The sequence below is a fragment of the Thalassophryne amazonica genome, chromosome 7 (assembly GCF_902500255.1).
Source record: "Thalassophryne amazonica chromosome 7, fThaAma1.1, whole genome shotgun sequence".
Taxonomy (NCBI): Eukaryota; Metazoa; Chordata; class Actinopteri; order Batrachoidiformes; family Batrachoididae; genus Thalassophryne; species Thalassophryne amazonica.
This window is the reverse complement of record NC_047109.1, coordinates 44124595-44149882: the sequence shown is the minus strand read 5'-3', so window position 1 is coordinate 44149882 and position 25288 is coordinate 44124595. Positions and strand designations below refer to the sequence as shown.

The 25288-nt window shown below is 41.1% G+C and overlaps 1 protein-coding gene, 1 long non-coding RNA gene and 1 pseudogene across 5 annotated transcripts in view; 2 read left to right on the top strand and 1 right to left on the bottom strand.

Moving 5' to 3' along the window:
• The window catches only part of sh3d21 (SH3 domain containing 21), a 58064-nt gene that overhangs the window by 6412 nt on the left and 26364 nt on the right, over positions 1–25288 (top strand). For all 4 annotated transcript variants that reach the window (XM_034174079.1, XM_034174078.1, XM_034174077.1 and 1 more), the window contains exons 4-10: positions 8358–8464; positions 12187–12277; positions 12365–12426; positions 12537–12576; positions 13042–13136; positions 15108–15209; positions 15511–15562. In XM_034174079.1, coding sequence (XP_034029970.1) covers positions 8358–8464; positions 12187–12277; positions 12365–12426; positions 12537–12576; positions 13042–13136; positions 15108–15209; positions 15511–15562 — 549 coding nt within the window. The remainder of the gene's footprint in view (positions 1–8357; positions 8465–12186; positions 12278–12364; positions 12427–12536; positions 12577–13041; positions 13137–15107; positions 15210–15510; positions 15563–25288) is intronic.
• Positions 875–24728, bottom strand: LOC117513842. Its single transcript, XR_004561727.1, has 4 exons — positions 24512–24728; positions 20258–20614; positions 18033–18038; positions 875–887 (listed from the first exon to the last, which is right to left on the bottom strand). It is a non-coding gene; the product is annotated as an uncharacterized LOC117513842 (long non-coding RNA).
• On the top strand, positions 21826–22975 carry LOC117513841 (annotated as a pseudogene).

Sequence of the window (25288 nt, the reverse complement as noted above, 5' to 3'; positions counted from 1 at the left end):
ACTGGGACACAGGAGAGTGACATTGGGGCTCTACAGGTTGAATATCCATCTTTTCATTCATTTATTTTCTATACCTGCTTACTCCAAGGGTCATGGGGGGGGGGAGTTGCACCTATCCCAGCAGCCATAGGGTCAGGGGGCAGTACACCCTGGACAGGCTGCCAGTCCAGGGTTATATATGTGTTTGGGGCAACTTTGTTGTGATTTTGCGCTATATAAATGAAAATAAATTGAAACTGAAATTATGTGTCATGTTCAGTCGCAGCTCGTATGTGGATTAGAACAAGTTCATGAATTTAAATGCAAACCATCTGGATGATGGTTTGCATTTAAATTAATGAAAACAAAACCAACCATATATCACGGTCATTTCGTGATACCATCACGAAAAGTGATTTAATCTATTAGTCACAGAATGTAGTAGATTTTTGTTATAATATCATGAAATAATAAAGATCACAAACTGAGGGGGGGTGCAGACCCATCATGTGCATTTGGGTTGTGGTCATTAGGGTTAGAGAAACCCATCACAAAAATCCACTACATTTCATGACATATCACTATCTAATAGGGTGAGACTGGACTAACAAAAAAAAAACAAAAAACAAAAAAACAAAAGATGCACTTGTCTACGTCTCATTCTCCACAATTTTGTTTCACTGCTTTTCGTAGTCGATGTGGTGAAGCTACTTCTTGAAGAGAAACATGTTATCCATTCATTTAGATTTTTTCCTTAAACATGGATGTGCCCAAATTCTTTATTTTGAAGGTCAATAAATTGACCTGGATTGAAGGCCAAAAATAAGTGCAGATCTTGTATTAATTATACCCATATAGTTACATTATAATAAAATGTACAAGTGCATATTTTGTAAACAAATAACATTCTAAATCTAAAACGTCACTGTCCCTGCCAACGACCGGCAGCATTAGACTGCAGTCCTCAGAAAAAATAAGTTAATGAAAAGAGAAAATTTGGTCCGTGTGTGCTCCTCTGTGGCTGGACAGGATGCGTCTAGCATGGTGCAGCCAGACTGTGTGTTCACAGCTGGGACACGCATAAAACTGAGGTCAATTAGATGGCACGGCTCTGCTGTGGCAGGACAGGATGCACAGGCACCACGATCCTTTAGAAGCGCCCCAATAAAAATAACATAAAAAAAAATGAAACCAGAGTGCTGACATCCTCCGTCCAGCACGGCGTGCACGCGTGCACAGTGGGTGGCGGCCGACCAGGAGCATTAAACTTAAATTCGCCTCTGTCCTCAGAAAAATAAGTAAATGAATAAATACAAGAAACCACAATAAATCAGCTGGCTGTACAGGACACGCCCAGCTTGGTCATGTGTGTGCACAACAGGTGGGTTCCCACTGGATGCTGCTGGACTCGTTCAGGTGCTTTCAGAAGTGCTGTTCCTCTCCAATCATATAAATGGAAAAGTGTGTGTCAACCCTTCACAAGGTGTCTCACATGTTACGCACGTTCTGAGTCACAGAGACTATGTGGAGAGGGGTACAAGGTGCTCATCTGACAATCTGACGAGGGAGTTCATCGCGGGGACTTTTTTTTCAGAAATCAAGTATTGCTTTGGTGCCACCCTGCGACTGAGGCAAGGGGATAGTGAATTGTTGGGAACCTCACGCCAAACTGCGCAAATTTCCTTGTAGATTCAGTTTGCAGGCTGTCGCAGCCCAGTGAGATACTACCTTTAATAATGTAATCTGTATTACAATATCCACGTGGCTTCTGTGTGCGTGCGTGTGTGTTTGGCTTCGATCATGGAGAAACTTGGGAGAGCTGACATTTGCCATTTGGTATGCTTATGTATTTTGGATCAAGGATGAATGCTGTGAAAACAGAAAGTTGATAGGACAAATATTTTTGGAGAAATTAGCAATTTCACTAACCAGTAAACAATGGATGTTGTGCTGCAATGTACTATGGGAGTTTGGGGTTTGGGAGTTTTAAATGTTGTTATTGTGGTTCATGTTAGTTTAAGAGTGTTGTTAGTGTTATTGATTGATTGTGTTTTTATAGTTCATTTGGTTTATTCAGTTTAGTTAAGTGTCATGTTGCCGTTACCATGACTGTGTTAAGTGTCATGTTGCTGGTACCATGAGTGAAAAGTGTATTGCATTTGATGTCTTCCTCCACAGTCTCTGTTTGTGCATGTCTAAAAATAGAAGCACTTACTTGCGGCAGAATGCAGAAAATACAAAAACCTCTCCATGCATGTGTGCATACATGCATGGAGAGGTCCATGATCAAAGTGTGGAGTGTGGAGAGCTTCCTTTTGCTGTTTGATATGCTTATGTATTTTGGGTCAAGGATGAACGCTCTGAAAATGGTGCATTGATAGGACTAATATTTTTGGAGAAACTACGTATATTAACTAATGTTGCTAATGACATTCTGGACTAACACGCCATTTCACCATTGTGCGGTAAATCATCTCTATATTAAAAGCGGGAGTGTGTTATTTAGTAAGTTCATGTAAGTACATAATATAGTTGTAAATACATTAAAAATACATGAATGACACAAGAAAGTGAAAACCCTTACTTCCATTGTGGTCCATTTAAAAATCAAATGACAAAATAGAAGTAATAATAATGATGATGATAATGATGATGATGATGATGATAATAGTGTGTACGAGGTCTATTAGAAAAGTATCCAACCTTATTATTTTTTTAAAAAACCATATGGATTTGAATCACGTGTGATTGCGTCAGCCAAGCTTGAACCCTCGTGCGCATGCGTGAGTTTTTTCATGCCTGTCGGTTGCGTCATTCGCCTGTGAGCAGGCTTTGAGTGAGGTGTGGGCATAGATCCTGGGGGGATGGGGGGGATACATCCCCCCCTTCAAAAGGGGTGAGGTGGATGGACAATGTAATCATCCCCCCCCCCCTTTGCTGACCTTGAGTTGCAATCTTTTAACCAGTAACCTGGTATGTTTTTTGTTTTTTTTCTCAAAATATATACCAGCAATACATCTGAGAGCTTCTGAGAGACTGACTCAGTGTCACTCCCATCACTGGGTCATCAGAGAGTACCAACTCTCTGCTCCCATCGTCCCTTTGGCTCCTTCCCTAAAAATGGCACACCCCTATGTCCATCCCCTTTCCTATGTCCTAATTAATTAGGTCACAGTGGTCACTCAGGTCACTCACCCCTTGAAGAAGCTTGGTGTGGCAAACACTGGTAAGTTTACTTCATCAATTTACTTTTACCTGCATGAAAACTGAAAAGTGCTTACTGTACAATTGCATCAAACAGTTGCAAATGCAAACTATGATGTAATATACATTTAATAGTTAACATATTGACTGATTATAAGAAAAGTCTGAGATTGAATCTGAGGTCTACAGTATGAAAGTAAAGTAATATAATATATATTTGTCACAGCACAACAGTTCCTTTGCAATTTCAAAAAAGTGTTGCAACTTGCAATAAACTTTGAATAAATGCATAGTGATAAATCTGTGATGATGAATCATACATGTATGATGGCCAACACATGTTCTTACCAGGGCACTGCTTAACTGGGGTAGACTGTTAATTTGTTAGTCCCTGGAGACCAGATATTATAGCAAGCTGAGATTTTGATATTATCAGTGTTTGTAAACACAAAATGCTGAGAAATGTGTTGCTAAAAACAACAGATTAACTGTGTTTGGTCATTGCTAAATGTTAAGATTGAGAATATACCATTTTGTATAGAACTACAGTAATAAAATTGCATTTGTATTACATATATTTATTGTTTAATATTCAGACAAAAGTGTAGAACTGCTTATAGCTCATATAAGAAGACGTTTTCCTATTGCAGATGTCTTTTGAACCAAACAAAAACAGTTTTGACCACTGCATTGTTAAAAGCAAAAAAAAAAAAGTTAATTCTAAATCATTCCTGAGGTAAATTATTAAAGCTTTTCCTAATCACTTCAGAAGAAAATCATGTCAAGAAAAAGAAGTGATACTGGTGTCATTGAAAAATATTTCAAGAAAATACGAAACACAACACCAGTGAATCCTGAACTGACCCAGGATGAGGAACCTCCAATACTATTAGTAGATCCTGAACTGACCAAGGATGACGAACCTCCAACACAAGAAGTGAATCCTGAACTGACCAAGGATGAGGAACCTCCATCACAAGTAGTGAATCCTGAATTGACCAAGGATGAGCAGCCTATGGCCATCAGTTCTACACAAGATGAGCTCTTGAGCGATACCCCTTCTGGTTCTCATCAACCTGAGGACAGCAAATTAAATGCTTCAAATTTTCCTGCCAGGCCAAACCAGCCAAACCCAGAACAAATTCCCTCAATGAAAACCAAAAGTCAGCAAGTGTTTTTCCAGTCAAAATGGTACACAGAATACCCTTGGATCCATTATGACATGGCAAAGAAGAAGGTACTGTGCTTCACATGCATGAAGGAAAGTCAGATGGGTCTATTTTCAATGAAGCCCGATAGACCACTGGAGCCAACGTTCATATCAAAGGGCTTTGACAACTGGAAAAAGGCAAGAGCAAAATTTGGAAACCATGAATCCTCAAGCCAGCACAAATTGGCCACTACCCAGCTTGCATCTGCCAAAGGTCCCAGTGTGGATACCCTAATGGATCAAAGACACTAAAAGGGCCAGGAAGCTGCTCGAAAATGCCTTTTGAAAGTGTTTGGATGCCTCAGGTACTTAGCACGGGAGGGTTGGCCTGTCAGAGGACATTCACCAGAAGAAGGCAATTTCATCCAACTGCTCAAGCTAATGGCTTATGATGACCCTGATCTAAGAATGTACATGAAGAGATCAACAAATTTTCTGTCTCCCCAAGGGCAGAATGAGATTCTTGAAATGTTTTCAAATTCAATTCTGAGAAAGCTAGTACAGGAGGTGACTAACAACCAAATGTTTGGAATAATGGTTGATGGAACCCAGGACATCTCTGGACAGGAGCAGGAGTCCATTTGCTTGCGATATGTAGATGACAACATGAATCCTCACGAAATTTTCTTTGGCCTGTACAATTTGACCAGCACCACAGGTGAAGCTGTTGCTAACATGGTCTTTGATGTTCTGACACAACTCAACCTGCCACTGTCACACCTGAGAGCCCAAACATATGATGGCGCAGCCAATATGAGTGGAGCCTACAAAGGGTGTCAAAGCAAGGTAAAAGAGAGAGAGCCCTTGGCACTATTCTTTCATTGTGGGGCACACATGACCAACCTTGTGATGCAACAGGCTGCCACATCATGTAACACCATCAGGGATGCCATTCATTGTGTTCATGATCTTGGTGTGATGATTAAATCATCAGGAAAATACAAGACACACTTTACTGAATTCGTTTCTGCTTCAACAACAGAAGATGAAGATGACACAGACCACAATGAAGCCACTGCAGGTGCAGGTCCTGTTAGATTCATTCGACCTCTCTGCCCAACCCGTTGGCTATGCAGGGCCACTGGCATTGACAGAGCCCTAACTCAGTATGAGCCAATCATTGAATCTCTAAATGAAATGGGAAAAGGAAAGGGAGAGACTGCCTCAAAAGCCCAAGGCTTGTGCAGAAAGCTTGAAGAAGGCACCACGCTACTTGGACTGCTGATGGCACAGACACCATTTGCTATACTAGAAAAATTAAACAGGTTTCTTCAAGCCCAGTCTGCTGATGTTTCAGGCATGATTGAAGCCACAAATGTTGTTAAATCACAGCTTCAAAATTTGAGATCAGAAGAGTCCTACAACAAGCTGTATGATTTGGCTGAGGACAAGATCCAAAAGATGGATTTGGAGGCTATAAAAATGCCCAGGAAGAAACAAATTCCACAGAAGTTTGGAACTACTGCTGCAGCTACATATCAAACTGCCAAGGATTATTTCAGGCCTCAGTACTTTGAATTCCTTGACACCCTATTGGGTCAGCTGAACAACAGATTTGATGCCTCAAACCAAGATTTACAGAGGTACCTGGAATTGGAAGCCACAGTCAGTGGCACAGTGAATGAAGGCCTTGTACTGCAGTACCCTGAATGCAAACTGGACAAGCTCAAGTACCAGCTACCCATGTTTAAAGGAACAACAAATGCAACAACAGTCTATGAAGCAAGAACGGCATATCAGGAAATGAATCCAGCATGCAGAGCTTTGTTTTCTGAAGTGGCTGTGTTACTCAAACTGCTGTTGGTATGCCCTGTGTCAAGCTGTGAGTGTGAGAGAAGTTTTTCCACACTCAGACGCATGAAAACCTGGCTGAGAGCTACTGTGTCACAGAAGAGACTCAATCACATTGCTGTGTGCCATACACACAAAACAGAGCTTGACAACCTTGATCTGTACATGCTGGCAAAAGAGTTTGTTGAGTGGTCACCACAAAGGCGTTCAATATTTGGTGTTGTCCCAACTTCAACTTGAGTCTGACTCTTAGATTAAGTACTGTGTAGAACACTGCTGTCTGCCATACAAACAATTTCACATAAAACAGAGCTTGACAAGTAATGACAACCTTGATCTGAACATGTTGGTTGAGTTGATTGAGCAGTCATGTAAAAAGTGTTCAATATTTGGTGTCCCAACTTCATCTTAAACTTGAGTCTGACTCTTAGATACAAGTACTATGTAGAACACACTGCTGTCTGCCATACAAACAAAATAGAGCTGAACATGTTGGCAAAAGAGTTTACAGTGTCATTCAATATTTGGTGTTATCCCAACTTCAACTTCAACTTGAGTCTGGCTATTAGATATAAGTACTGTGTTAGTGTGTAGAACCTTAAGTATTAATTTTAACTTAGAAGTTAAGAGCATTCCCATACTGTGACATAGATTTCATCTTGCATGAAAACCCTGGGCAGTATGACATTTCTTCGCATTTGTTGATACAAAGTTAAATTTTCTTGTTCTTTATAATATGTCATTTCTATTTACAGCTTTATAGTTGCTATTATGATATTTAATATAATTTATAGTTAAATAAACAGGAGTGTTGTGCTGTTCAGTTATTAATGTTGACCTGTTGTAATTCCTATTATAATTGAAAGAACAATCAGTAGTCTGCAAGTAATTGTTTTAGCTTTAAAATAGTTATTTAACCAGAACTATATTAGGCTAGCTCCTCTTAAAATGGTGCTAATTAAGGGTTTTTTCTAAATGCCATGCAGCCCCACTATTTTTATTAATAGCCACTAGGCTTGGCCAGAATCATCCCCCCCTACATTGGGAGAAAATCTACGCCCATGGGTGTGGTCCACCCCTCTCGTGTATTTTTTATTGCGAATAAATGTCTGAACGATTTGGAGCTTTGCTGCATCAATTTTTTTCCAGAAACTGTGAGAGACCTCCAGGTGGACACCGTTCAAAAAATTAATATGGCTTTCAGGGACGATTTTATGGGGATTAAACAGATTACGGAGTGTTACTGCCGCTTTAAGGACTGCCCACAACTCCTGAGAGTGCGGCGCACTCCCAGCCCCCATCGACAGGCTGACACCCCGTTGGAACAACCAGATCATTTCCAACGTGAAAGCTTTGTTGATCCGGGACCTCGTCTGACTTTCACAAAAAGGCAGAAGATGTGGACATCAGCACTTTATTGGCACATTCCACCACAACAGGAGTTTTTTTCATGGAAAAAGAAGCGGAGGGATGCGCCACCGTGCCGCTCATGGCGCGGCACAAAACCACCTCGGTGTTGGTCTCTCAGGACAGCTTTCAGGTGGATTTCAGACAGATTCCGGTTGCTTTCCAGTTGTGTGAATATCCAATTGTGATTGTGCATGAGCTGGACATGCCCAAACATGTCCTGGAAGGCTTCATCACGGCGTTTCTTTGCGGCAAGCGGCGAGAGGGGTGGACCACACCTCACTCAAAGCCTCCTCACAGGCGAATGACGCAACCAACAGGCATGAAAAAACTCACGCATGCGCATGAGGGTTCAAGCTTGGCTGATGCAATCATACGTGATTCAAATCCATATGGTTTTTTTAAAAAAATAATAAGGTCGGATACTTTTCTAATAGACCTTGTATATGATAACAAGAACCTAAAAAATTATAAATATATAAGACAGTAAATTAACATTAAAGAATTACGTAACTAACAGGAAATAAAAGGGTTGAACTCTTCTTCTAAAAACTATTGTGGCCTAAGGTTTACCGTTTTAAAACATTCTGGACTCACACGCACCATTCCAACACATTATAGAAACTTTGCACAATTTTATTACCACCCTTGAAAAATGTCAGTTGTCTATTTTATAAACACTACCTATTCTTATCATTAGTATTATCAGTAGGTAGTAAACTGTACATCTGTCAGCTAATGTGTTTGGTGATTCCCCCATTTCCAGTGAAGAAGAAGCAAGTGAGGCAATGTGAGGTTGCGTTTGCCTACAGTCCCATAAATGAAGATGAGCTGGAGCTGATTGTTGGGGAAACTATAGAGCTTATCAAAGAGGTACAGTCCACACATATAACTGCTTAAACTCCACTGCGTATTTGAATACAGTGGAACTGCATCAAAGCTGGCTCAGTGCAATGCAATCCCTGAATCCTGTAGGTGTAACGCCTTGTCAGAGAAGACCTTAAGAAGATTGTAAATGCAACATGATACGTACTGTTTAATGACTGCTGTCAGTGATTAACGTGTGACAGCAAAGCTCTGCTTTCATCATGGAATGAGATTGAATGCCAGTCAAGATGCTGATGAAGTATATTCTCTGAGCTGATCATGAATATAATCTGATCCATAAGTGTTTAGTCAGCAACACAACTTTTGCAGTTTTGCCTCTGAATGCTACTACAGCAGAGTTGTCATGAAATAATTCAGCTGTGTAGGTAGCTGAGTGGATAAGTAGCTAGCCTGCCAATATGCAGATTTGGGTTTGAATCCCGCTCAAGATACCTGTCTATGTCCTTGGACAAGGCACTTAAACCTACAGTATTTCCCTCCACCTAGCTGTTAATGGGCACTGGCCTCATTTGGGGAATGGCGATAGGGTTAGAGTCATAGGTTAGGGTATCTGGAGATAAGCACAACGGGCTTCAGGGCCTGTACAGGATGTTCTTCTTGTAGTGTAGACTTTCACATGAAGCTGGATATTGGTGACTCAACAGGCAAAAGTTGTACTCTGCACAGTTTATGCAATCACAGCTACAGAAGCTTATAATGCCTTCAGCATTATAATGGGTGTCTTAGACCCCATCCACACAGAGGTGGGTTCAGGCATGTCCGCAAAAGTTTTGCATCGTATTGGCATTTTGTCAAAGCGTTACTGTGCCACATACAGGCCTGGCATATGTATATTGTACATATGTACATATGTACAAACTGCATTTTCGGCAGTTTCGTGTGGACAGAGCTATTTCTTTAAACGATCATATAAGGAAAATTCACCTTCTGTGTAGACAAGGGCTTAATGTTGTGCCTTCTTTAATGAGTCTCTCTCGCACAATCCCTTCTAACTTGACTAAATAAAGCTGGCTCTAAAAGTAATGATTGGTTAAAACAATAATCGTTATAATTATTTTGTCCAGTTACTTGTAGCCTTTGAAAATGGAGGGACGATGTATTAAAATGAGTATAATTCCTAAATGGTTAATGTAATGTTTTTGTTAAACCCTTTGAATTAAAGCTAAATGTCTACACTACAAACACATCTTGTCTCATTTCAACATCACTGTGGTGGTATACAGAGATAAGGTTACAAAAAAATGTGTCCCTGTCCAAATAGTTAAGGATGTCACTATTAATAGAGCGACCAGCAAGCTTTTAATAAAGAGATGTTACTGTTTTGAAGCACAACATAGACAGCATAGCTTTTACTTCTGTGTTGCTACATGTCTGAATTGCCTCTGGCTGAGACAAAGGAATTAAACTGTGCAATCTTGTGGTGAGCTTGAACCAGAGCAAAATGTGATAGTAGATGGAGGATCTCAATGTTTCTGCTGAGGGCCCCTTCACACATAGTACAAATGTGGTCAAATTGCACATGAAGTGCGCATGAAGCAGGAATCGTATGCAATGCATGAAAAATCGTAGCTGCCTCGTACACCTGTTGCTACAACTATTTGCGCCCCCCAGCAGCTGAAAGACAGAGTGTGCGCTGTGAGAGCCCATTCGATCCGTCTCGCAGCAGATGTCGGCCAAATTCCAGGTGACACGCACGGACATCTAATACTGCTCGCTTGGCACTTAGAAAATGTGTGGCTATTCACGCTATCAGCACAAAAACAGTCAGCAGATGATTACTTTCAAGCTGGATGTAAAATTTGTCTAAGTACCCCCTTTGTGGTCTGCATGTGTATCACACGTGTGCGTCGCGCTCACCCCCCCCCCCCCCGAAACACATGTGGCATACATGTGGTTTGCCCCCCGCCGCTCCCCCACCACATGTGGCATGCCGGGGGCACACTACCATAAAATGCTGATATATATGCTGCATAGACATGACCACATGGGGGCCGGACAGGTAGGTCAGAGCGCACACAGTACACTGAGGTGCCTGTCAGCTGATGATCAGAGACTCACTGACAGCAGACATAACACAGACACAGTGACACGTTGGTGTGTGCGCTGAACTGACACGGGGTGTGTCTGCTGACAGGGGCCTCTGCAGTGATCGCTGGTTCTGTGCATACTGTGGGTCATCTACAGAGGAACAGATGGATCATACTTGTATTGCCCACTTGATAAGAGGGATTCAATAAAATGGTGTGTGGGTGTATTTTTTTTAAATACATCCATGTCCTTCTTGATAGCAGGCATTTTCCTGCACCTTTTACAGGATAGCTATGGTAGCTCAGTGGTAAAGTTTCTGTTTGGCAGTCAGAGCTTTTGGAAAGTGCAGGTTCGAATCCTGTGGGTGGCATGTATTTTTTATTTTTATTTTTTTCACAGCAGCTGCGCAATGTGGTAACACATGCGCTGTGTTCCTGCATGCACGAAACCTTCACAGCATGTTTTTTTTTTTTTTTTACAGCTGCTCGCACTGTGTTCCTGCATGCACAAAACCGTCACAGGGGCCCTGATTGTTGTGACATTGTGTAGGTTTTTTGGCCACTCAGGTTTCAGCTCATGATAGCAATAGTGAATCCATACTGGATCTGCATGTGCTCCTGAAGAGAGCAGAAAAGAAAAAAGAAATTAAAATTCACTTGAAACGCTCCATCTAACGCAGGAGACAGCATGGCAAGCTGCCAGCAAACTTTCAATGAAGCTGTCTAGTGGTATTAAGCGCACGCTCATATATGCATACACACACAGACACACGGCTGAGTGCTAATAACTGCAGCCCCACACGTGTGCGCGGAGCGCACGTGCGCCCCGCACACACGTACGCTGCACACTCGTGCATGTGCACACTCACGCACACGCGACGAACACAACGCTCCAGTCCGTGTTTGCCATCCAGACGTTTGGACCTCGGGCAGGCTGCAGCGCCTTTTATGGCCATCTGACAGCAGTCTGTGTCATCTTTCTGTTGTCAGCATATGCTTTGGATGGTGTGGACGAGGTACTTCAGATGCGTTCTGACACGGCTGACCACACCTCTTTTAGTCCTGACTGCGTCGGATTATGGCAATATTTGCAGTGTCCGGCATGGTTCCGGCACATTCTTGCTATGTGTGATGGGGACTTTACAGTTGGCCTGCTGACCTGCTGTTGTTGTTCTTGTTGTCACACTCCAAGCAAGTCTTGTCCTGAGACATATGGAAGTTATAGTCCCTCCCTCTTTTTATTCTGGAGTGTGGTCTTTCAGTTTGACAGCATGATTTCTTAAATGTACTCATTCTCTAAGACACAGACCATTTGTCTCATTGAGATCTTCTTCTTGTTTTATGGCAGTTGGTATCCATCTTAATGCTATGTTCACACCACCTTCTTATCTGGAGTCTGAATCACAGTAACTAATTATTCTGGCCATAAAGGACACGGCAGTATTTTTGTTTTAACATATGAGACGCTTCAGAATATAAATCGCATGATCTCAGAAACTTGAAAAAAACAACTGTGACTTGTGGTATTTCCAAAAAATGGCTTAGAAATGATACTTGGATGTTTGACTAATTGATCAACTGCATTTCAGCTGTAGAGTGTCTTGTCATGAAAATTATTCTCTTGCTCTTTCCATATTTTCTTGCTGCATTTTGTCTCATTTGATGTTATCCGTATGACAGATTGAAGACGGATGGTGGATGGGATTAAAAAATGGCAAAATAGGAGCATTTCCCTCAAATTTTGTGAAAGAAATCTTTGTTTGCCCAAAAGGTGAGTAAATCCAATTCTTGTATCCTTAATCCACACTACTGTTCTGTTAACCTATTTTTAAAAACCAAATTGCTTACAATTTTACAGATGTCAAACACCATGAGGGTAAATTACGACCCAAAATTACAGATGCAACATTCAGCAAAGCGGTATGTACTGTAATCTAGTAATTTTTTTTTTCCCGTAATTGCAAAATCCTTAACATTGCATGAGTTGGTTTTCTTTTGACTTACAGTATTTTGTTTTTATTTGCTTTAAGATAACTCAAAGAGCAAGTGTGCGTAACAAAGCAAAAAATGGTAAGTTCACTAACTTTGAAATTCAAGCTGCTATAAAGGTATTATTTATGCTATTTGACAAATATTTGCTCATAAATAGTTCGCTAGTTTAGGAATAGTGTTGACTCAGCATCCGGACTGTTCAGGCATGTCTCAAAAGGAATTTGACGGGTCTAGATATACCTACAAGCAAGCCACTGTATGACATGTGGTACATCAAGTATTTCCAAATTTATGGGAAAGTTCAGGTACAAATACTGGTAGAAACATGGCTTTGCCATTCATTGTAATAGAGTGATATGTCAAAGTGCGATATCTATCAAAGGTCACGGCTTCACAACCTTATCTCCAGTTACTCACTATATCTTTCACACAATTTGTTGTGGCAGTTATGAAAGACATTCCAGTGTCAAGGTTGCCAGCCTGACTGATAAGATCTGTCCTACTGTTAAAATCTCGCGTACTTTCTTCTTTGTGTCTTCTCAGAGATGGAATACTGCCAAGTCATGTTTGACTATAAGGCCCAAGCAGAAGATGAGTTGGATCTGAAAAAAGGAGATATTATAAAGTTAGTCCGCAAGGTCGGTTTGAGTTTGTTTTCTGACATTGTTTCTAAGGGTCCTGTCCCACTGGCGTTTAGGAGGATTTGCGGATGGAATGTGCATAAAAGTGGCCCACATTTGCCAAAGAACCGCAATAACTGTGTAACATTCCTGTATGAGTCGGCCGCCATCCGAACACGTCCGTGATCATCCGCAGAGGCACGCATGTCCACAGCCAGGATTTTTGAGCGGCTCAAAAATCCTGCTGCGGATGAGATCCGCATCACTGCCTGAACACATACTGAAGACATACGCAGGACATACACAACCAACGCGCCGCATATCCCCTGTCATCCGCTGATATCCGCAACCAACGGGTTGGCGCGGCTTGGCAGCGGACCGGGACAGCGTGCACAACAGATATGACGCGTGCCCAGCACGGCCACATCACGGACGCAAATGGTATGTCACGCATGCAGACAGAGTGGGCACGGATGATGTGAGTGCATCACGGCCGCTGTGCCCCTCATGGGAGCGCCTCCGCGGTCGCCTTCGCTTCTGTTCCCTGTTATATCCACTCTTCTTCCTCATGTATTCGCTGATCCACCCCAGGACATTTGTCATTTCCACCCACCTTTGTTGCGGACGCTCAGCTTTTGTCTCCTCATTTCATGCGCAAATCCTCCTAAACGCCAGTGGGACAGGGCCCTAACCATAGACTGTATAAAAATGAAAAAAAAAAAAAAATCCTCTGTGACTTAGGCCATAGGTTCAATGAAGAGCTGGTTAGAAGCTTAAATTCAGGGGCTGTGTACGTTGCCAACTTGGCAGTGCTTGAATACACCTAGCTGCCGGCTAACCCATGAATGGGTAAATAGGTGGATTGTGGGCAATACCAATGCAACCTTGGTGTGACAAATAAAGCCCAAACACATATTAACACATATTTTTGCAGACTAGGTGGTTCTTACGATGCACGTATTAAGAGTGCAACCAGTAGAATATTGTATAAGCATGGCACTATCACTGTTGCTAATGTCACCAAGTTATTGATATCTGCTAATTAGTACTAATGCTGCTAACATATAAATTAAATGATACTAAAGCTTCACACAACGGAAATACTGGAGCACAGACTTCTTAGATGGTCTGTTTGTACAATTAGCCATACAGCAAGATGTTATCTCAAATATTTATAATACAATGCTCAAGGAGGACAAGCACTGTCAACTCCACAGCAAACAAAGGGCAATTGAGAAGTTTTGATCCTGACCCAGAAAAAGTAGGGCATGATTCTCCATCTTTTACATTCTAAGAAACCAACATAAAATGTAAACACCAAAACTTTTCTTTGTACCAGGCTGTAAACATGTTCATTTCTGGTGTAAAATTGTAAGTATTAACATGGGCTTCTATGTAGAATGACTTGCTTTTCCTGCCTCAAGTGATCAGTCAATGAATTCCAAGTTTTGACACTTCTGTACTGGCTTCATTTTTTAGCCCCAGAGGTTGTCACTTTTTTCTAAACTGTGTTCTTCTTGTAGCGGGATGAAAGTCCCGGGTCCCAATTGAAAAGACGTTCCCGCTAGCTTGGCTAATGGGGGAGTTCCCCTTTGGCTGATCTGGTAGAGGAACGGTCTTTTGGTGCGAGCCGCGTGGGTTCGATCCCCCACCGTCGTCCCGGCCACGAAGGTCCTGCTGCTTCAATCTGATGTCATGCTTTTCAGACTAAAAAAAGTCCTCTGGCTGTAATTTCTTTTGTTTCATAGTAGTTGTGTGTTAGGATATTGTTCAACCTGCCAAACTAGTTTGAAAACTCACAATGAAGTCACGAGGCACTTGAATACCACTGATCCATCAGTTTCCCACAGAATAGTTCTGTCTGAGATCATGACTTGATAATCACTGGAACATGTTTGCTTAACCCTTTGGTAATCTCGTCCAGAAATTTCACATCCCAGTGGACGGTGCCTTTGCGCTCTAATGTGACTCTTTAATCTCACTCTGAAGGAAACAGAAGATGAAGGCTGGTGGGAGGGAGAGCTAAATGGACGCTGTGGGTGTTTTCCTGATAACTTTGTCATGGTGATACCACAAATGGACAGCCTCAAAGTGAGTGGGCACACAGTACAACCTCAGAATTGTTGCTGGATTGGAACTTCCCCACATGTTAAAGGAGTGTGAATATTCAAGTCAAGATTTAAACGAGGAAAACATACCAAGATGGTGTTTGACTTGCTTCTGAATGTCTACAGTCAGTGCAGTGACTCAGAGCTGTGTTTTTATTCCTCTGCTTTGGAATTACTCACTCACTCACGCAATTACTCATGGAAAGACTGTGTAGAGGAGATGTGTCTCTCATGCACAAGGCGACATATTTGGTAACATGATGAGTTTCCTGTTTCTCCTCTAGTCTGGGAATGCAAGTAAGCCGCCTGCACGTACCATCGCTGACAAACCCCCAGGTAAGAAGCACAGGAACAAACGATGTTTGATATTGCAGTGGGTAACCGGAGCTCTGAATAATGACTTCTGACTGCAGTGGTTTTTAGTTGGCAGTGGGTACTTGGGCAGACTGTTGAACTGGAAGCATCACTGTGGTGGTTTTCTGTATTTTCCCCTCCACTGCTCAGCAAAAATATAGATGAATGAGTGTGTTAGTCCATTCTAGCCACTTCTGCAAGCAATAACTTTAAAAAAAAAAAATGCAATGCTAAAATACCCTCAGCCGTATGAGCATAGATATAAGAAACAGAATGTGACCTTTTGACCTCTTTAAATAGGTCAAGGTTAGCCATCTTTGAACTTCTCCAAGATCTGTGTCCCAATAATGCTCCCTGTGAATTTGAAGACCCTGGCAGTAATAGGACTGGACCTATGCCGAGCACAGATGGACGGACGGACGGACGGACCGACGCAAAACCTACGCAATACCCAACAGCCATATTTTGGCCTTGGGTATGGCACAAACTGGCACAAAACAAGGATGGACATTAGATGGCAGTTAAATTTGATTCACAATATTAATTGCAAAACTTTGCTTTGCTTATGAAATAGCCCATATATAAACTTGCCACCTGCTATATGTGGCGCCCAGCTTGACGTGACGTCATGTAACAAGTCAAAGGGCGTATCACACGCCAGTAAACACTATCTTTTAAAAAATTATATGTCAGATTATGAATCATTACTTCCAACTTTTAAACTTGTGTGATTCCTGATGTAGCAGATAAAACTAAAGGCCCCTTCACACATAGTGTGACATTTGGTCAAATACGGCAAAACAGCGTGAAACAGTTCGAATTAGCGCACCACAAAACATTGCACTGATGAGCAGGCATGCATGATCCCGGTGTGAGGGTTTGTGTACACAACAGTGTCTTTCAAGCAGGAACACATGAGGTGCACTGCATCACGCCGCTTATGTGGATTAAATAAAACATAAAAACCAGCTGGCATCTGTGGAACCACATTGAACCGCTTATGTGGATTAAATAAAAAATAAAAACCAGCTGGTACCTGTGGAACCACATTGTGCCGCATATGTGCATTAAATAAAACATAAAAACCAGCTGGTACCTGTAGAACCACATCGCGCCGCTTATGTGGATTAAATAAAAAATAAAAACCAGCTGGTACCTGTGGAACCACATTGTGCCGCATATGTGCATTAAATAAAACATAAAAACCAGCTGGTACCTGTGGAACCACACTGCGCCGTTTATGTGGATTAAATAAAAAATAAATACCAGCTGGTACCTGTAGAACCACATCGCGCCGCTTATGTCAAATAAATAAAACATAAAAACCAGCTGGTACCTGTGGAACCACATTGCGCTGCTGATGTGGAATAAATAAAAATACACAAAAAAACCATACCACCCACAGGATTCGTACCTGCATTTTACTGATTGCCAGCCCAAAACTTTACCACTGAGCTACCGTCACTGGCCTGTAAATGGTGTGGGGAAAATGCCTGAAATCAACAAAGAGATGGACGTATTTAAAAAAAAAAAAACATACATCATAAAAAACACAGTATTTTATATTGGATCCCTCTTATCAAGCGGGCAATAAAAATATGATCCATCTGTTCCTCTGTAGATGACCCATGGTCACAGGCATACAGTCATGAAATGACCTGAATGAGAAGTAGTTTGTTCTTCTCATGTCCACATCGGCTGACGTGTGTCCAGCAAGCCCACGTGCATGTCCTGCCTGACACGCGTGTCTTGTGGACAGCGCACCGGAACTGACACTGCGTCATATGGAACAGAGCTCATGTGGGTGACGTGAAAGTCAGATCGCAAGTTGCATGTTCTGATCTGATGGTCTGTTGCAACCTGAGGGCAGCCTATCAATGGGCTGCAGCGAGGGAGCGCCCACACACTCGCTGCAGCCCACAGTATATATCGCCACAGCAATATATGTTTTTATTTATGTCCACGTGGTGACAGCAAACAGACACACACACGTCACAGTGGCCAGTTGTTAGTCCATGTCTGTCCAAACACAGTACGTGTTGTTCAGCGGGAACGTCCAGATCAACAGATCTCCACAGCCGCTTTAGTGGGCGGACACACCTCCTGTCAGTTTAGCGCACACACCAAAGCCACACTCGTGGGGAACTTCACGACAAATTTCACGACCAGCACAACAGTGATTGTCTGCAGACTGCTGTCATGCCAATAGTGTGAATGGCCACACATTTTCTAAGTACCAAACAAGCAGTGTTAGATGTTCGTGTGTGTCAGCTGGAAAGTGGCTGACACCTACCACAAGAGGGATCGATGGGTTCGCACAACGCACACTCTGTCTTTCAGTGACTGGTGTGTGCAAATAGTTGTAGCAACAGGTGTTTGAGGTAGGGATGATTATATATGTTTTGCACATGATTCCTGCTTCATGCGCACTTCATGTGTACTTCGATCAAACTTCGCACTATGTGTGAAGGGGCCCTAAAATTAGCCATACAGCTTCTGAAAAATGCCCACAGATTCAGAGATATTTTTAGCCATAAAAGTGACATAACCTCAGGCGCTGAGTGTCTGAAAGTCACTCCACCTATGTTCAGATACAGTCCACTTCATGACTGACTACAGTACACACAATCAATCTGGGTTGTTTTTGGTCTCCAAATGTAATATGGCTTTAATTTGGTTTTCTAATCAAATTCTTGTATTTTGCGATCAACATATATCAGTCTCCGCCTCTTTGTAAACCTGTGGTGTATTCGGAAAAAACAAAACAAAACATCACATATGTCTCAATAAGACTGAATCATAGTGATCACATACCTTGAAAGTGGTGTCTTTGATTTCACTCAAAAAGGCTGGACCTCACTGGTTTAACATGGCTGACATGGAACGTAGCATGGATCCGCATGGACCTTGGGAGACGAAGACGAACAGAAACAGGGTTAACGATTTTTGATATGGGGAATGGACCAATGAGCCTGGGTGCAAGTTTCCTGGGCAGTCCCCATAGGGGCAGGTTCCATGTGGAGAGCCATACTCTCTGGCCAGTAGAGTAGGCTGGCGCAATGGTCCTCTTCCAATCAGCAGCGCTGTCATATAAGACGCAGATGAACGCAGGCATAGGATATCTCCACCAACAGAGCTTAAATCTGAATCAGAACATACATCTGTGCTTCAGTTCTTGTTTTTGCACAGTCCCATTTCATTACGTTATATTTATTTCAATTTATATTCATTTATATAGCGCCAAATCACAACAAAGTTGCCTCAAGGTGCTTCACACAAGTAAAGTCTAACCTTACCAACCCCCAGAGGAAGCACACAGGCAACAGTGGTAAGGAAAAACTCCCTCTGATGATATGAGGGAAAAACAAAACAAAACAATTTACAAAAACAAATATACAGGAAATGTTGCCGGTGCACAGGACAGGAGGGTAGCAGAAGCAAACACCACACCCATCTCTGGATGGAGCCACACCTCAAACAGAAAGGAAAAAGCAGAATCAGACATCAGAAAGACAACAAATAAAGTACATGTATAATTTGTCAGCATTAAACAAGAAAAACAGAAGATTCATTTAACAGTGAATTTAGTTTTGCCTATTTAGCTCTTTTACTTCTTACAGAAGTGTTTTTCTTTGCTTTTCTTACTGTTTATGCACCAATTACACCAGATCAAATTCCTTGTTTGTGAAAACATACTTGGCAATAAATCTGATTCTGATTCCGATTGAGAAGTAACGTACAGTATATATCAATCAGGAAATCATTCATAGGTTATCATGAAATTATGTAATAACTGGCCAACCCCCAAATTTTTTCATACATCTCAACAACCAGTAGGGTTAGAAAGGTGATGCAAAGCAGATAATTATTTGTCATTACCATGTTTACATTCATTATGAAGTGAACAGTGAGCACTAATACTTCTTGATGATACAGTGGAACAGTGGTTAGTACTGTTGTCTCACAGAATCAAAGTCCAAGGTTCAATATTGGCATTGATCTTTCTTTGTCTCATTAGCCTCATACTCTTTTCATGTCCTTGATCAGTGTCTCGTACTGTTGATTTGTTACCCAGGTGCAGGACTATGGCTGCCTATACTCCTAGTGGTTAGACTGTGTCTAACTATAATTATGATCCGTTTGAAGCAGAGAAGAAATGTAATTTTGTGTGTACAAAGACTTTTCTAAATAATACAATCAAACAATATATTCTATTTTCCATTTACATTTTATGACCATATCCTCCACACATGTATCTAACATCTGACCATGTACGGGAAAAAGTAACCCTGTCCTATCCTAGCCTATGAAAGGGTGCAAAATGGGCTACATTCCCTCCCAGGGAACACGAAATAAGCACTGAAAAATGCTTAAGAAGGAGGATTTAGAAGTAAATAAGCTTAGAATAGCCTACTGAAATCAGCCCTAAAGCATGTACATACCGCCCGTCACCCTCCCCATCCAACTACTAATCCTAACATAAGCCACACTCATAAAGGACAAGGGGAGGTAAGTCGTAACAAGGTAAGTGTACTAGAAAGTGTACTTGAAAACAAAGTATAGCTAAAACAAAGCATCTCCCTTACACTGAGAAGATGTCCTCTAATAGGACTACCTTGACACGCACCATTGCTAGTCGAAACTTTATACATATAATTATATAAATAACCTAAAAACACTAACAAAATATTTACTACCTTAGTATAGACGATAGAAAAAGTTAAACGAACTATAGAAAAAGTACCGCAAGGGAATGCTGAAAAAGAATTGAAATAAATATGCCAGCACTAAAAAGTAGGCCTTAACCCCCGTACCTTTTGCATCATGGACTAGCTAGTCTAATAAGCACAGACCTCCTTCAGCTTTATTCCCCGAAACTACATGAGCTACTTCAGGCCATCAATTTTAAAGGATTATCCCAATCTCTGTGGCAAAAGAGTAGGAAGAGCCTCAAGTAGAGACGACACATCTACCGAATGTAGTAATAGCTGGTTGCTTAAGAAATGAATAAAAGTTCAGCCTTGTAAACCCTAACTTCACCTATAGAATCATAAGACTTACAAGAGTCATCAAATGGGGGACAGCCCCTTTGATAACAGAAACAACTGCTAAACAGGATAAAGTTCATAATTTATAATATTTCCATTAAAGTAGGCTTAACACCAGCCACCTTTAAAGAAAGCGTTAAAGCTCAAACCATCAACACCAAATCCCGATAAATTAACTTATTCCCCCAACTTATTAAGCTATACCACCCTGTGGTAAAAATAATGCTAGTATGAGTAATAAGAGGCACATGCCTCTCCCCGCACCACTGTTCATCACCCCCGAATATCGACTGATACTTACTCGGCCTCCCACCAGAGAGAACTAAAAACTATATAAATTACCAGATAACTTATTCTTCCAAACCGTAAACCCCACACAGGCGTGCATTAAGGGAAAGATAAAAAGAAAGTAAAGGAACTCGGCAAACAAGAATCCCGCCTGTTTACCAAAAACATCGCTTCTCGAACTTATAAGAAGTCCCGTCTGCCCTGTGATATTATTTAACGGCTGCAGTAACATAACTGTACAAAGGTAGCGTAATCACTTGTCTTTTAATTAAAGACCTGTATGAATGGCATCACGAGGATTCAACTGTCTCTATTTTCCCATCAATTAAATTATTCTCTTCGTGCAGAAACGAAGATTACCCTATAAGACGAGAAGACCCTATGGAGCTTCAAACAGACTAAGAATATTCACAAATCCATATCACTTACAACCTGTTTTTGGTTGGGGCGACCATGAAGAACAACACAACCCTCATAAGGAATGAAACTCCTAAAACACGAACGACAGTTCTAATTAACAGAATTTCTGACCATCAAGACCCAGTACAACTGATTAATGAACTAAGTTACCCTAGGGATAACAGCGCAATTTTCTTCAAGAGCCCCTATCGACAAGAAAGTTTACGACCTCGATGTTGGATCAGGACATCCTAACAGTGTAACCGCAGTTAAGGGTTCGTTTGTTCAACGATTAAAGTCCTACGTGATCTGAGTTCAGACCGAAGCAATTCAGGTCAGTTTCTATCTATAACTTGCTTTTCTTCAGTACGAAAGGACCAAATAAAGAAGGCCAATAAAACATTTAAGCCCTATCCCTAAACACTTATTTAACCTAAAGTGTTAACAAGACATAACACAACACTCGAGATAATGTTAAGGTAGCAGTATAGGTAATGCAAAGGACCTAAACCCCTTCAAAAGAAGTTCAACTCTTCTCCTTAACTATGATCACTATAATTAATTTATTAACCCTCATTATTCCGATTCTCCTAACCGTAGCATTCCTAACCTTAGCTGAACGAAAAATCCTAGGCTACATACAAACTCGAAAAGGCCCAAACATTGTAGGCCCATACGGAATAATACAACCTTTTGCAGACGGAATAAAACTATTTATTAAAGAACCAATTAAACCTTCATCTTCCTCCCACTATCTCTTTCTCCTATCCCCCATACTTGCACTATCATTAGCATTACTATTATGAACTCCCATACCTCTTCCAACCCCAACAATTAACCTTAACCTCCCAGTACTTCTTATCCTTGCTCTCTCCAGCCTTGCAGTCTACTCACTCCTAGGTTCCGGATGAGCCTCCAACTCTAAATATGCCCTTATAGGAGCCCTACGAGCCGTTGCTCAAACCATCTCCTACGAGGTCGTTTTAGCCTTAATTCTACTTAACCTACTCCTTATAACAGGAAACTTTTCCCTAACAAGCTTTAGCACAACCCAAGAAAAAATACCATTTTTTTTATTCACCTGACCCCTCGCAATAATATGATTCACCTCAACCTTAGCAGAAACCAACCGAACACCCTTCGACCTAACAGAAGGAGAATCCGAACTAGTCTCTGGATATAACGTAGAATATGCAGGAGGACCATTTGCCTTATTCTTCCTAGCCGAATACTCCAACATCCTTTTAATAAGCACCCTCACAACAATTTTCTTTATAGGCACTACTCACCAACACCTTATACCAGACATCTCCACACACCTTATCATAACCAAAATACTCATTATCTCCCTTTTATTCCTATGAGTCCGAGCATCCTACCCTCGATTCCGTTATGATCAACTTATACATCTCACATGAAAAACCTTCCTTCCCCTCACACTAGCATTACTTCTACTTAATAATATACTAATTAATACACTACTAGGTACTCCCCCTATAAGACTTGTAGGACATAAACCCACATCTCCTGTATGCAAAACAGACACTTTAATTAAGCTAAAATCTTTATACTAGATGAGCGGGCTTCGATCCCACAACCTCTTAGTTAACAGCTAAGCACTTAAACCAACAAGAATTCACCTAGGCTCCCCCGCCTGGGGGAATGAAGGCGGGGGAGCCCCCGGGACAAATAAGGGGAGGGAATGTCCTCCGTGGACAAATTTACAATTTGCCACCTATCTCGGCCACCTTACTAGAGCCCTAGTAAAAATTATATTGTTTTGTCATAACGAAGTTGTAAGTTAAAACCTTACGAGCCCTACATGCCTCTAGCCGCCCAACTTAGTTTTCAAGATGCTACATCCCCTCATATAGAAAAGTTATTACTCTTCCATGATTCAGGCTTAATTGTAATTATCTTTATCAGCTCTTTTGTACTTTATATTTTATTTACCTTAACCTCTACTAAAACCTATAATAAATTTATTCTCGACTCTAATGTAGCTGAAACGATCTGAACTATAATCCCCGCCCTAATTCTTATTTCACTGGCCCTTCCATCCCTACGAATCTTATACCTGATAGAAGAACTAAACTTCCCTTCTTTAACTATTAAAGCTGTTGGTCACCAATGATATTGAACCTATGAATATACTGATCAAAACAACTTAGAATTCTCTTCCTATATAATTCCAACTAATGACCTAATACATGGAGAATTTCGCCTTTTAGATGTAGACCACCGTATAATTATACCTTTTAAAACCCCTATTCGACTCTTAATTACAGCAGATGACGTAATTCACTCTTGAACCGTTCAAACCTTAGGAATTAAAATAGATGCCATTCCAGGACGACTAAACCAAACAGCATTAGTCGCATCACTTCCAGGGGTTTTTTATGGTCAGTGTTCTGAAATCTGTGGCGCAAATCACAGCTTTATACCAATTGTTGTTGAAGCCCTACCTTTACAGTACTTCAAAGACTGACTAGAGACTCAAAATGAGTCCTAAATATGGTCTTATTCAAATATGCCTAAGCAATGCCTCAACTTAACCCAAACCCTTGATTAAAGTACCTCATTTTTTCCTGAATCATTTTAATTATTCCTATAACTTTAATTATAATAAGCACCTATATTAATATACCCAGTCTCTCTGAAAATAAAGAAAACTCAATTCACTGAACTTGAACCTGAACATAATATTAGCTTAATACAAGCCTAATGACCCTTCCATACTCCCTCCCCCAATCTACTCTAGTTTTAAAATTAATTATATATTAACCAACTGTCCACATGAACCTTTTTGACCAATTTGAAAGCCCACTTCTTATAGGCCTCCCATTAATTATTATTGCCCTATGTTTCCCCTTACTTATTATTAAACCTAAATCCTCTCGTTGAACAAAAAACCGATTCACCACAATTCAAATATATTGAATTAAACAATTTATTATTCAACTTATACAACCTATTAATAAACCAGGACATAAATGAACACTTCTACTTCTAACCCTTTTTTTATTCCTAATTTCCATTAATACTTTAGGCCTCCTCCCCTTTACATTTACCCCAACCACACAATTATCAATTAACCTTGGCTTTGCTATTCCTCTATGAATGGCCACAGTCCTAACTGGATTTCGAAATAATAGCACTAAAGCCCTAGGACACTTACTGCCCGAAAGCACACCACCTCTTTTAATTCCCATTCTAGTTATTATTGAAACAGTAAGTCTACTCATCCGTCCATTAGCCTTAGGCGTCCGTCTCACAGCCAACCTTACAGCCGGACATCTACTTATTCACCTCATCGCTACCGCAACCTTTAAACTCCTAACAATTTCTACATTGACTGCTATATTTACCCTAATACTTCTTGCCCTCCTCTCATTGTTAGAAATTGCTGTTGCTATAATCCAAGCATACGTTTTTGTTCTTCTTCTAAGCCTATATTTACAAGAAAACATTTAATGACTCATCATGCACATGCATTCCACATAGTCGACCCCAGCCCATGACCGCTTACAGGCGCCTCATCCGCCCTCCTCCTGACAACAGGCTTAATCATATGATTCCATTATAATTCTTCCAAATTACTACTTATAGGCTTAATCCTTCTTCTTCTCACTATATATCAATGATGACGAGACGTTGTACGAGAAAGCACATATTTAGGTTACCATACACCTCCAGTCCAAAAAAACCTACGTTATGGTATAATTCTATTTATTACATCAGAAGTCTTCTTTTTCCTAGGATTCTTCTGAGCCTTCTTCCACTCCAGCCTTGCTCCAACCCCTGAAATCGGTGGTCATTGACCTCCGACAGGTATTATACCCCTAAACCCATTCGAAGTCCCCCTTCTTAATACTGCTGTTCTACTCGCTTCTGGTGTGACTGTAACATGAACACATCATAGCCTAACTCAAGGAAACCATAAAGAAGCAATTCAATCCTTAACCCTTACCAT